Genomic DNA, 12,480 nt, shown 5'->3' with positions numbered 1-12,480 from the left:
CTGTTTATGATGTTATGATGTGGAATACTGATAGCAAAAATTACAAAATTATTAAACCATGACATTGGTACTCCTATTTAGTGCATGGAATGAAACAGAGAATCTGTAAGTATTGTTCCCTCCTTTGAGATCAGCTAATACTTACATGCCAGAACACAAAAGAAAATGTACATCCCTAATAAATAAAGAAAAAAAACGACCTCCATTAGCTGGAGGTTACAGTCATGTTTAATCAGCTGTATGATAAAGTTTTCTGAGAACTGCCAGTGTGCTATTGTTAAAAACTGTAAGGACTTACAAATCTACATTGAAAGAACAAAATTGTACCACAGAATCAAAGTAATTTTGTAGTTTTCCTTTCTCTGACATATGGAAATACTAAATCAAATACACAAGCAAGAATTTTCTCTTTCCATATTTGCAGGGTTGGCCTCTGAATTAAGGTTGCATAGTGCTCAGACTTTTTTTTTTTTTTTAAGGAAAAGTTGTCTTTATGATTAAAATAAATGCATGTAATCTTTGTTCTTAACACTTAGTCCCAATGTTTGCCTCAGCTGTACAGTTTCCATGAAATGATGATCAACTAATGTAAATTTATATATATTAACTAAGTACAACTATATTTGCAGTACACACATATATATTGTATTAGACCTCTTTGTCCTGGCCAGTGAAAGCATATGTTGATGTAATTGTAGTCAATTCAACCTTCAGAGTCCAACAGGTCAGTTCATGGTCAAAGATTAATACTTCAGAAAAAAATAGTAAATTAAAAAAAAAATAATGGTTCTTTACTAGGAAAAAGTCCTTTCCAGCTGTTTCTTAACATTAATTAAGATTAGAGAATAACAAATCCTAGAAGATTTGTCTATACATTACTGAAATTTCCACTGACAGATTTATTTACTGGAAATAATGTTAAACGTTTTTTCGTAAGGAGAATGAAAGTATACACACTTGAAATGCAAACTGTAATAAAAGTCAACAGATTAGGATCTTTTCTTAACTGAAAACATTTTCATTGAAAATATATAGAAATAGCAAACAGACCTCTATGTTTCTTTTGTCTATAGAGAGTGTTGCTATCATTGTGGTCATGCAGTTTCCTCCCAGGCTGTCTCTTAGCACTGAGGTCATCATAGAGTTTCGATAGGGAATGTGGGACCGGTTTTTCTCTGCAAGTGCAATTATTACCTGGAACAACAATAGAGACAGGAAAAGCATTTAAATTTACTTATTAATAACATAGAAAGAGAAGGAAAAAATTGTTTAGAAATTGAAACTTAAATACAATAATAGTTACAGCTATGCACCCAGCTAGCTGAAAAACCTCTGACTTTATTGGTATAACTTTCACTTCAGTTTCATTGTGTCTGCATCTTTGTAGGCACGGAGCCTAAAAACCAATTACGGTTAATGTTACTACATCCTAGCTTTACAGTCACTCAGCAGTGTGGAAACGGAACATAACAAAAATGACAGACTTGCCTAAGACATAGTAACTTATTCAAAATATCACTTTTTTTTTTTTTTCCTAGCATAGTAATAAATTAAAAATAAATAATATTCATGTAGAAACTTCCCTAAAATTGGCTGAAGCACGCTTTTAAATGACACAGTCTTAAAGCACATGGTTCTTAGAGAGATCAATGCACCAGCTTCCAAGAAAATGTCTTGAAAAGTGCATGCACTATTACAAGAGTGCATTATTACTATGTGCCACCAGAACAAAAACACTGGTCTATACATCTTGACCAAAAAGGAAATGATACACCTAACATTCTCAGCTTCTATTCTCAGCTGTTTACATTATGGGATGTAATTATCATTAATAAAAGTTAGATTACACCATAATCTGTTGAAATATAAAAGATTTGAACTGAGACCTGCCCAAGCACTGTAGTTAAAAACTGTAGTTACATAAGTTATGCAAGCTATTGTAAATGGCGAGGAGTTGTTTTCCTTCAGTAAATGTTATATAGCAGCACACATCTCTTTTAATACAACAAAATAAAATTGCTGTTATACAAAATTTAGTACTAACATTTTTATTGGCTCCTTTATCTAAGAAATCTTTAAAAAGTTAAAATTTCTTATTATAATTTCTTATGCCAGCAGTCCTCAGAGGAGTCAAGGATAATAGGACTATTATTATTTTGTAAAGGAATCTGAAATCACTTTCCTGGATCCAAATTTTAAAATCTTGTGTACTACAACTCATTAGATGGAAAGATAGTATATCTTACATAGAAAGCAATATTGTAAACTAACACATTTATTGTATTAACTTATACTAATATAGGGGATACATTAGTTTACACTCAAGTTTACACTCAGATTCTGCCATACAGAGATTACAGTCCAAATTGGCAAAATGGGATAAGAGCCAGATGAAGATATTTTATTTCTGTTAATAACAGCAACTACGTTACAAGGAAATTCAATTTTTGCTGGAGTTCATGCAGGAAGCCTGGAGCTCAGGAAGGATACGAGCTTTCCTACACTGTTCTGAAAAGCTAAGTAACTATCTCTCACAACACTGAAGCCACTGTATCGTCATGTGCAAGTGTCACAGAACTGAGGAGATGATGGCATTAAGTCCCTTAGGTAAAACCTCACCGAAAGCACTATATAAATCTCAAAATCCAGTCAAGAAGAAATCTGTAAAAGAAAGGTGGACGAGTATAAAAGATGTTCTTTAACCAAGTGACAGGGACCAGTGTACGTTATCCAGCATCTAAACCAACCTGAATCTTCTAACAGCCAAGAAGATGCGATAACTGAATAATTATTGTGTTATATGTAGCCTTATTGTGATATGATTTAAAAGGATGTTCATGTCCAACCAGGACTGTAATATGATTATTTAAATCATCACAGTTTAAGGCAGAGTTTAATTTCTACTGAGTGAAACAAACCACTTTAAGAGCTCATTAATCTGCTAAACCTGAAAGCTCAGATATATCACCACTTTTTGTAAAATTGCACATTAAATGAAGCATAACAGTGGAGAGCAGTTAAAATCACTCGCAGTTTAGCTTTACTGAAAAATTTAGGAAAAGTATTAAGCAAAAAATAAGATCTGAGATTTACCATTGGTTATTATACACTTTGCAATGTGCTCAAGATTCCCTGTTCTTGCCTAACAGAGCTAACATAGCTCTGTGTTTAATCATTAAGATTTATCTAAATGAAAACATTGTATTTCAAATGAGGGATGATCAACTTTAATATTTTTTAAAAAACTGCAGCAAATACAGTCTTGATCAACTGAACATAGAAACCAATATGTGACCAATAATGTAACCACTGAGGATAAGGAAAAGGCAGAGGTTCTGAATGCCTTCCTTACACCTGTCTTTAAAGGTCAGACCAGTTATCCTCAGGGTACTCCTCTCTCTGACCTGGTAGTCTCGGCTGGGGATCAGAAAAAACTGTCCAAGATTTAGGAGGAAACAGTCAGAAACTACTGCTCCAACTGGACTGCCACAAGTCCATTGGGCCAGATGAGATACATTACTTTTCTGAAAGAGTGGTCAGGCACTGGAATGGACTGGAATGCCCAGGGAGGCGGTGGAGTCCCTGACCCTGGAGGTGTTCAAGGAATGTGTGGAAGCTGTGTTGAGGGACATGGTTTAGTGAGAACTATTGGTGATGGCTGGATGGTTGGACTGGATGATCTTGTAGGTCTTTTCCAACCTTGGTGATTCTGTGAATATTAAAAACACAATGAACAGTGTTCACTGGGATTGTAGTAAAGGAAAACAGTTTCAGGCTGTTTGAACTTTACCTGCTCTAAATAGTGTAATGATAAGTTAATATATTTGGCTTCTGTCAATAAATGACCTCCAACTCCAGTCTTTGCAACACGCTCTGATCCCGCAAGGTCTACTAAGTGTAACTTGGAATGTCGGATAGTTGGAGATCCAGGTTCCTTGCTAGAGATGTGAATAGTGAAAATGCAGTGAGATCGAGTTGAGGCTTGATTCATCGGGGTCTACAACAAAAGAAAATTGAGAGTATTTAATGCTTATTTAGCATATCCACTTTGCTTTTCATACCTTTAAAATTAGGAAATCGTAATCATCTAATTTATGAGCTACTTCACCTATAATAACCATGCAAGAAGAACCCAGAAGTATTTACCCAACACTCACTTTCCAGTCAAGTGCTTGGATAATTTTAGTTGAGACAGATTGTACTGCAAGCAAGCAGCTATGTTTCTTCTGAGATATTCTGACACCAAGGACATCAGCAAAGCAGCTGGCCTCACTATACTGAGGAATACTACTAGTAAAGGGCATATAGATCAGAGAGCAGTTTCGTAATCCTGTATAGAGCATCAGAGTGCAACTACATGATATGATGCCTACAGGGGCAAAGCTAGACAAACAAGGGGACGGTGAATGGCAGCAAAACACCACAAAAATACCAAAAATAAACAGGTTCAGGGAAAGGTATAGGTCCTTGAAGTCTGAAAAGCAAGAAAGCTCTCCTAAGAATAGCTAAAATACAGTTTATATAACAATTCAGATTCCATGAACAATCAGAGCCAGTTTTACTTATTTTACTATGAGAGCTATGATTTTAATATTTGCAGCTTCGGAAAGCAGGATTGGATACTTTATTTTTCCAGCTCTGAAGCCTAAAGAGAATTAAAACTTAAGGACATTCTTCACTACAGTCATTGCATGAGTCGCACTGCAGTGCAGACAAGCTTAAATCAGACTAAACATCAAAGTCTAGCTTTGGAAACACAAGAGATGAGGAAAAGCTGCTAAATGTATGCAAGAAGCAGAAGCCGTTATCATACTTCAGAACAAGCATTTAGTTTCACTGTGCAGTAAATACTCATGTATTTCAGTATATAATTTTAATAATACCTGTTTAATCCCAGCAGAGGCAAATGAAGATAAGAAAAAGGAAGAAAACAGCTTTGGACACCAAGTTTCAGAATTCCAAATATTAGCTCAGTACAAGATTTGCACTATTAGGAATTTATTTTCTAAGGCAAAACACAACTTGATTTTTCAAGTTAAAAGTAGGTTCTGCTGGATCGATTATTAGATACCCCATTGCTTTCTTCTCTCTCTCTCTCTCTTTTTTTTTTTTTTTTTTTTCTTTTTTCTTTTTTTTTCCCCTAATGTAAAATGAATGAAGCCAATTAGGAAGTCACTGCCTTGTACTCTAAACTACTATTTCAACACAGTCCTTCTTCAGAGTAGTACCATGCTTTAATCAATATGCTGATACACATTTGTACAATTTGTTTCTATCTCCACTTTCCAGTTTTCCTTTAAAGGAAACTCTCACAGGAAGTGTAAGGCAATACAAATTTAAACAGATAACAGTTCATTTAATTTCAGCAGATACAGGTGTGCCCTGGGTGGGTCAATAAAGAGATGGGGCTGCATGTCCTCAAAAATCTCTTGCATATTCTTTCCAGTTTTGGAGCAAACAATGTTGCTTTACTGCAATGTAATCTTGAAGGAAACAATATTTTACCGAAGTTCTCTTTTACTGTGCAAGTACACGAAAAGCACAAAGGAACAGAAATGTCAATGTTTTCATTTCAAAATTAACGTCACCTTTTAAATTTTTATTTATTTTTTACAGTCATCTATGCAATTTCTGACTATTGTGATTCAGCTGTTCAGGAAATTTGAAAACTGAAAACAAAACTAAACAAAATCTTCTGGACAGTGTCTCAGAATTTACTAAAAGGTTCCTTCAGTGGCTTTTGGAGTTCATTTTGGCTTTGTTAGCAGTATTCCAAACATATGTATATGAAATCATACGCTAATTTGATGTGATGAAGGGAAAAAAAGAAGAGGGGAATGGACTGGCTTTCAGCAGATGGTTGCTATTGTGAAGGCTATATATAGAATAACAGATGAGCTGCAGCTACTTATAAGAAATAATTTTTTCCATGAATTCTGTAACATCATAAACCACATAAGCAGACTTCAGATTCTTTGTGATACCCATAGAAGTAGAAAGGAATTAATACCGGGTCATCTGTTGTTGTCCATTTGTGGCACGGTAAAAGAGGAAATCAGCAACATCTTTCAAGATCACATTTTCATAAAGCTACATCATTTGGTTTGATGATTGAAAATATATACAAGCCAGATTTCAAGGACATGCACCCTGTTGTCTTTTCAACACGATCAGGGCATACCTGGGTCTGCTGAAATTAAATACATTGTTTTAAATCACATAACTTCTCTACATTACATCATTCATACAGCAGTTGCAAGAAAGTGGTTTCTAATGAAATGAAAACATACTACACAACCAAATTGCAAGAGGCATCCAATTTGGATGTTTCTGTCAAGCAATAACATCTCATGAAAAGTCCAGAAATTGCTGCAGCCCAAGTAATCCATCTTACTACAGTTGTTATCTACCTTACAAGAAATTATGTATTTCCCAATCTTTTGTTTGTTGATGCTGGTATTACAATAGTAAGAAACTGGAAGCCACTGGCCCGGGTAGGGATCTTAATGTCTGACTCCCTAAGAAGGAGAATGTTTCTTAAATAGAAAAAAAATATATGAAAGACTGCCTGAAAACAAGCATTAAACCTACATGAGCTGCTATAATCTGAAAGAATATATTGATTATGGCTGCCAAATACTCTCAGAGAAAAAACGGAAGAGTTCAGGACAGCTGAGACAAAAAGATCTCACTGGTTAAAGGCAGTCATTCAACCCATAATCACAAACCATCTGAACTTCGATGCCTAATATTGCTTCGGTGGAATCTTATTCTTTGAATCAAACTGATTAGAAATTAAAAAGAATATGATTGTATTGTATGAGTGAATTCAGGAATAACCAATGCACAAATGAAAGAACGCTGACTTCTCTGTTTATGGGAATAGTTCCATTTTCTCAAGAAAATGTCTCTGAAATGGTACAAGCTTTTATTTTTCTCTGTCCCCCTTTTTATTGTCCAGATTTTGAACCAGGGCTACTAGAAAGAGAAAGCACTGACAGTGACAGCATCCAAGGCAAATATCAAATGGACTTTCTCTGGTCTCTAGATACAATCAGATGGATTGCTGAATAAGGGAATTCTGACAGCTTTAGTCATTTTACAGTTCAGACAGCAAGAAAATAGCTGCTGTGTACTACAAGGTTGATAATAAAGCAGCTTCACTCTACCTATTTCTCTGGTTGAAATTTATCTTTAAAATAATCTAATATTCACACTGTTAGTTCATAGCAGAGAACAGACTGCTAGGTGAAAGGAGCAGAGAGTCTTGTGTTAGAAAGCAATGAGTATATCTGCCTAACCCTTAAGGTTACTACAGAACCATGTTATATGGAAGAACCTGTACATTCAAGAACAGGAATTTCCTGCCTTCATATTTGGTAGATGAAGGAGATCTTAGTACTTCTACAGTTCCCTTTTTCATTGATACAGTTCAAGTGAAGGGGATTTTTGGAAGTATCTAGTTATGCTTGGCACAGTTACAATTGCAAATTGATTGCTATGAAATTATAATGAAAGTAGATATTATCTGACTTCCCTGATTTGGAAAAACAGTGCTCTATGCCTTACCATTGCATAACTGCGACAAGTGCAATTTCTCATTTAGAGCATGGTAACTCAGATAGCTTTAAGTAATCCCAGTGAGAATTTTATTTACTTTATACAATGCCTTTTGCCATACGAATCCCAGAGCATTTTAAGGACAACTCAAAACAGTATGTATGACACAGTAATTGCTTTACCACTGAAAGGAAAGCACCTGCACTGAAATGGTGATGCCATTTGCTGCTGATCTTGTTATACAGCAAGTTTCAAAGAGTAGAAATAACTTAGCAACTGATACCAATGAGCAATCTTGGAAAGCAGAAAATTCTAATTCATACTAGAATGAAGCTTTAACTTGGATAATTCACTTTCTTAGCAAGTGTCACTAAATCTGGTATGTTCACATGTTCAAATCCTGTTTTTCATATTTCTTCTAGAAAGCAATGAATTCAAACACTATCAGTGGTTCCCTAAATATACTCCTGAGAATACTAATGGACAGTAAAAGTAAAAGGAATGAGTCCATTTCACAGGTCGCAAGTCAGTCCCCATAGCTATCTTCAAATGTTTCAAAGTTTCATTCTTTTAAAAAGAAATATTTATACGTTGCCAAAAACTTACTGCTTATCCCATGAGTACTTTAAATATTTTAAATGATGGAACAAATACTGTGCAGCATGCACTGTCTTCCAATTTTAAACAATGGAGTATTATAGTTATAAAACCATGGAGTAAAACATTTCCTTCCACAATAAAATGAAGCAATCCTTCATTAGAGGAAAAATAAATGTTAAACATACCCACAACTGTGGTATTTAAAAATGTCAATCTCACAAAAAGATTTTGAAGTTTTGAAATTGATACGTGCCTCTGGAAGGCTACTGTGTCTACCTTACTCTGCTGTTGTAAGGGAAATACTAAAAAGAACTAAGACATAATTAATCACAGAGGCTCAGCATATTACAGCAGAGGACAGTGATAACAAGAGCTTCCAGTTTCAAGACATTAGAAAAGAACATTTAAGCTGAAGTCATATTAATAGTTTATAAAGAAAAATAAAATGATTGCTAACATTACTGAAAACCAAATGAGTTTTCTTAAGACACTTTTGCTACCATCAGAGTCATATATGCAAATTATCTTTTGGAATTCCTTGTTTGCTTGTATCTGAGCTACCTAAATGATAATGTTGACCTAAAAATGAAAACATGAGTAAATTCGTATTTTGTCAATAAATTATCACTGAGATCCATATGCCTTCAAATGTCATAAGAGACTGTGCTTTACAGGAATCAAACAGATGAAAAAATAATCAAGTTAATCCAGTTGAAATAGTAGCCAATAGAATAATCATTTTTCTGAGTTTGTTCTCTTCCCATTTCCCCCTGTCAAAACATAAGAGAATAATTTCCTTTTTGGATTTTTATATTAAGAAGTGTTTTGCATTCAGGTTTGTTTTCTTTTTTTTCCCCATTTCCATAGCCTCTAGCACACATCTAAACTGGAATGAAATATTGGTCTCATACTATAAAAAACAATTCTACACTAATTAGACTAGATTAATGGTGGAGATTGCCTCAGTGTTTCCCAGCAGACTGAAGCCTTCCATACAGGTGAGGTTTTCCTGTAAATAACCTTTTGGATATTTACTACCATGTTTTCATTATTGTCGCTGTACATGTGAGTAAGATGTATTCTATTATAAATTTTCTTCTTTCATTCTGGTATTTAATGAATAAATGTAGCCTACAGATTTTAAAAATTATTAGTACTTTTTCTTGTTATTACAAGGGCAAAAATGCAGCCCTAAAACTCCAAATAGTCATTCTTATATTCAAAACAGTACCACAACTTTTCGAAGAAGGATTATCTCAGGGCTAAGGTATTAGTTGGCAATTTTAGAGACTGCTATTCTGCTACAGATTTCCTATTCAATCTATGACAGTTATTTTAGTCCTACATACTTTTCTATTTAAGTAAACTTATTTAGTGTCTTTTAAAGCTCAATTAAATAGGACCCTCATCTTTTCTGAGGTCAGGAAGTATTATCACAATTCAATTAACATTTAAAAATGCTGATCTCTAGAGAACTTATGGTTGATATCATAAACTTCTTTCCAAGACTGCAGAATTAATCTCTAATTTGTGAAAACACTCAATCTGTTAAATCTTATTACGAATTACTCCATTCATCTAAAGTCAGAAAGGCCAAATTATAACAAGTGGCAAACTTTGTAACATTCAGGGAGAAGCACCACACAGAAAACTCTCTGAACTGAATCAAAACATACCTGTTGCAAGATAACTACTTAAGTAAAACCTCTACAATGAAATCCACATTATTTTTTTTTTTTTAAAAAGAATCATTTTAGTGTTCACACAAAATTAAGTGCATACTGCTATAATAAGTGATAGCTATTCCAAGAAAGCATTCTCTCAGCACGCTGCAAAGATATAAACATTAGTGAATTTTCTATCAGTGGTATCCACAGGTTTTGAGACTTCTGAAGAAAAAAAACCCAACAATGGTGTCAATTAGGATTAGTAGCAGTAGTTCTTACCTCAGCAATCATTCTGTTAGTGTCTCCCAAGAAGAGCAAGTTTAGGGCTTCCTCTTCATTGCTTGCTTGCTGAAGAGATAGGTTTTTCAGGTGAATGTTCTGATCAGGGTCTTCCATTATTGTCACTCTTCTACATAGCAGAAAAAAAGGAAAGAAAAGTAGAATTACTGTACAGTTACCTTTGTTCTATACTTCCATTTTGATTGTACTAGAAGGTAATATCTAAAAACGCAGAATAATCAAAACACTGAAAATATCAAATGTTCAAGACATGTTAAAGGAAATAATTATTTATTTTTGTTTTATTCTGTCTTCTCTCTTTTATTCCTCTATTATAAGCACCCAAATGGAAAAAGAAAATATAAAAGATGTGCCTATTAGAAAAAGCTTCAGGACTGTTTTTTGGTAAGGTAGAATGAAATCTCAAGAACAAGATGTTAGGTGAATCATCACAAACCAATAATGAGTGAGGCATCTGTCTGCCATTGCCACAGTTATTAAGTACTAATGATGCATAAAACATAACATAATCACAATGAAAAAATAGGTGTAGAATATTTCAGGACAATCACACCTGTAGCCAATATGATTCTAGTAATTTGCTATATGTATTTGATATAGCAAAAGCTCTAGGAAAACTACTTACCATAATTGAAACACTTTCTCAACTTCTAAACAGACTTTCTCATATAAGATATACTTAATTTAATGGCTTTACTGAGGAACCATTAGGGTCTCCTAATATGGTACAATCTATAGCATCCAAAATGCAAGTCAAGTAGATACATCACGGAATCTGGAAAGCTCATAGAGTGAAGATTGTGTTGAAAGTGTAGTAAATGCTGAATCATGGCCTGACCCATTGATTGAGCACCTGGGGAAAGGACTTGGTCAGCCCTGGGAGCACAAGTGTGAAGGCAATTCAGCTATGTGACCAGGTCACCTCTCTTAGACCCTATTTTATGGCTGACTGCCACTGGGAATTTTCCTCTGTGAGACTAGGTTTTCAGAGACGGGTGAACAGTCCTTTTTCCTTCCACTATAACATTTCTCTGTTGTGTATGTTCCTCTGTCATTGCATCTCATGTTGCATGTTGGTCTTTCTGATTGTTATATACACAAATTGTAAAGATAAATGACATGCATTCTGAGACAACCTGGAGGAAAACAGAACTATTTTAAACTTAAATTTTTTTTTTTTCTGTACCAACAGAAAAAAAGAATGCAATAAAAGCAATCATCAAGAAAAACCAATAAAGGATGAAAAGGTGACAGATAGTATGCATGTGTGCTTAAATATATAAATATGTACGTGTTTAATATTCTTAGAGGTTTACCACAAGAGGGAGTATAGGGCTCGAATTTTTATCTCTTGATATTTCTTGCACATTAATTACTCTAAGCTATTTCAAAAACGTAAAAGTTTGATTTTGATTTGGTGTTTGTTTTGTTTGCAGAGACAAATTTTGTAGCCAAACAGTATTCCACAATATTATTCTAAAGCATTACAAAAGCCATTTATCATTTGGTCAAAGCATTGATGTGGAAATACATAAATAATTTGAAAATATTGCAATGTGTGTACTATTTTTAGGAAGAAAAATATAGAAGTAGGCATGCTGTTTCTCTAATAGGTGTAACAATTGCTTTTCAAGCATGGTTGCTGCCTGCTTATAGCCTTATTTTTTGTACTCTAGGATAAGATAGCCCTGATACAGTCATGGAAACCTGCTTCCTTGATTGAGAGCGTAACTTTGAAAGCACAGTTCTGCTCTTGCATATCAATATTTTGATAAAGCTGCGTCTGCCCTAATTCTGTCTGTGCACACATCACATGCTAAAGCCCATAGTTTTTTTCTAATTAAAATACTATGCTTTGATTAATTTTAATGTTTTCAAACTGCACTGTAAGAATCATCTCCCTCTTTTTATTATAAAGGAAATAATTTTTATAATACAGGAAATCAGTGCTGCTTTAATATGAACATCTGGAATAGCTCTAAAACTTCTAATCCAGACTACAGTTTGTCTAAATTAATTTCCAAACAACAAAGATATTAGCTTGGACAAAAAGCTTTGGAAGATTGTTAAAGTAAAAAAGAGACAGCAGGAGCATCACAAGCCACTGACAACTTCCTATACAATAGTCTTCCAGCTATTAGGGGGATTTCTAAATGGAAGTCCAAATTTTTACATCTTAAGAAGCATCTGTTAAAACTGTCTCAAAATGACAAGTTCCAAAATGACAATAAAATCTTTTATTTTATTGTGCCATAAAGTTATTGTATAATACGATGATAGAATTTTATGTAACTTCCTGTAAATTAATGAAATGTTTAAATTTCATAGCCTTAACTTGGATCTTGTAGTGGAA

The 12,480-nt window shown here is 34.1% G+C and overlaps 1 protein-coding gene across 4 annotated transcripts in view; it reads right to left on the bottom strand.

Annotated features, from left to right (window-relative positions):
- Positions 1–12,480, bottom strand: part of KIF6 (kinesin family member 6) — a 121,951-nt gene that overhangs the window by 95,073 nt on the left and 14,398 nt on the right. For 3 of the 4 annotated variants that reach the window (XR_004306483.1, XM_032443231.1, XM_032443232.1), the window contains exons 6-8: positions 10,107–10,236; positions 3,791–3,997; positions 1,051–1,194 (exon numbers count right to left, since the gene is read on the bottom strand). Coding sequence is in view for 3 of the 4 variants with exons in the window: in XM_032443231.1 (XP_032299122.1) it covers positions 1,051–1,194; positions 3,791–3,997; positions 10,107–10,236 (481 nt within the window). In the remaining variant the exon portion in view is untranslated. The remainder of the gene's footprint in view (positions 1–1,050; positions 1,195–3,790; positions 3,998–10,106; positions 10,237–12,480) is intronic. The other variant, XM_032443233.1, reaches the window with a different exon arrangement.

This window comes from Coturnix japonica, chromosome 3 (assembly GCF_001577835.2).
Source record: "Coturnix japonica isolate 7356 chromosome 3, Coturnix japonica 2.1, whole genome shotgun sequence".
Taxonomy (NCBI): domain Eukaryota; kingdom Metazoa; phylum Chordata; class Aves; order Galliformes; family Phasianidae; genus Coturnix; species Coturnix japonica.
The sequence above is the reverse complement of the archived record's forward strand: the minus strand, read 5'-3'. Positions and strand labels throughout refer to the sequence as shown.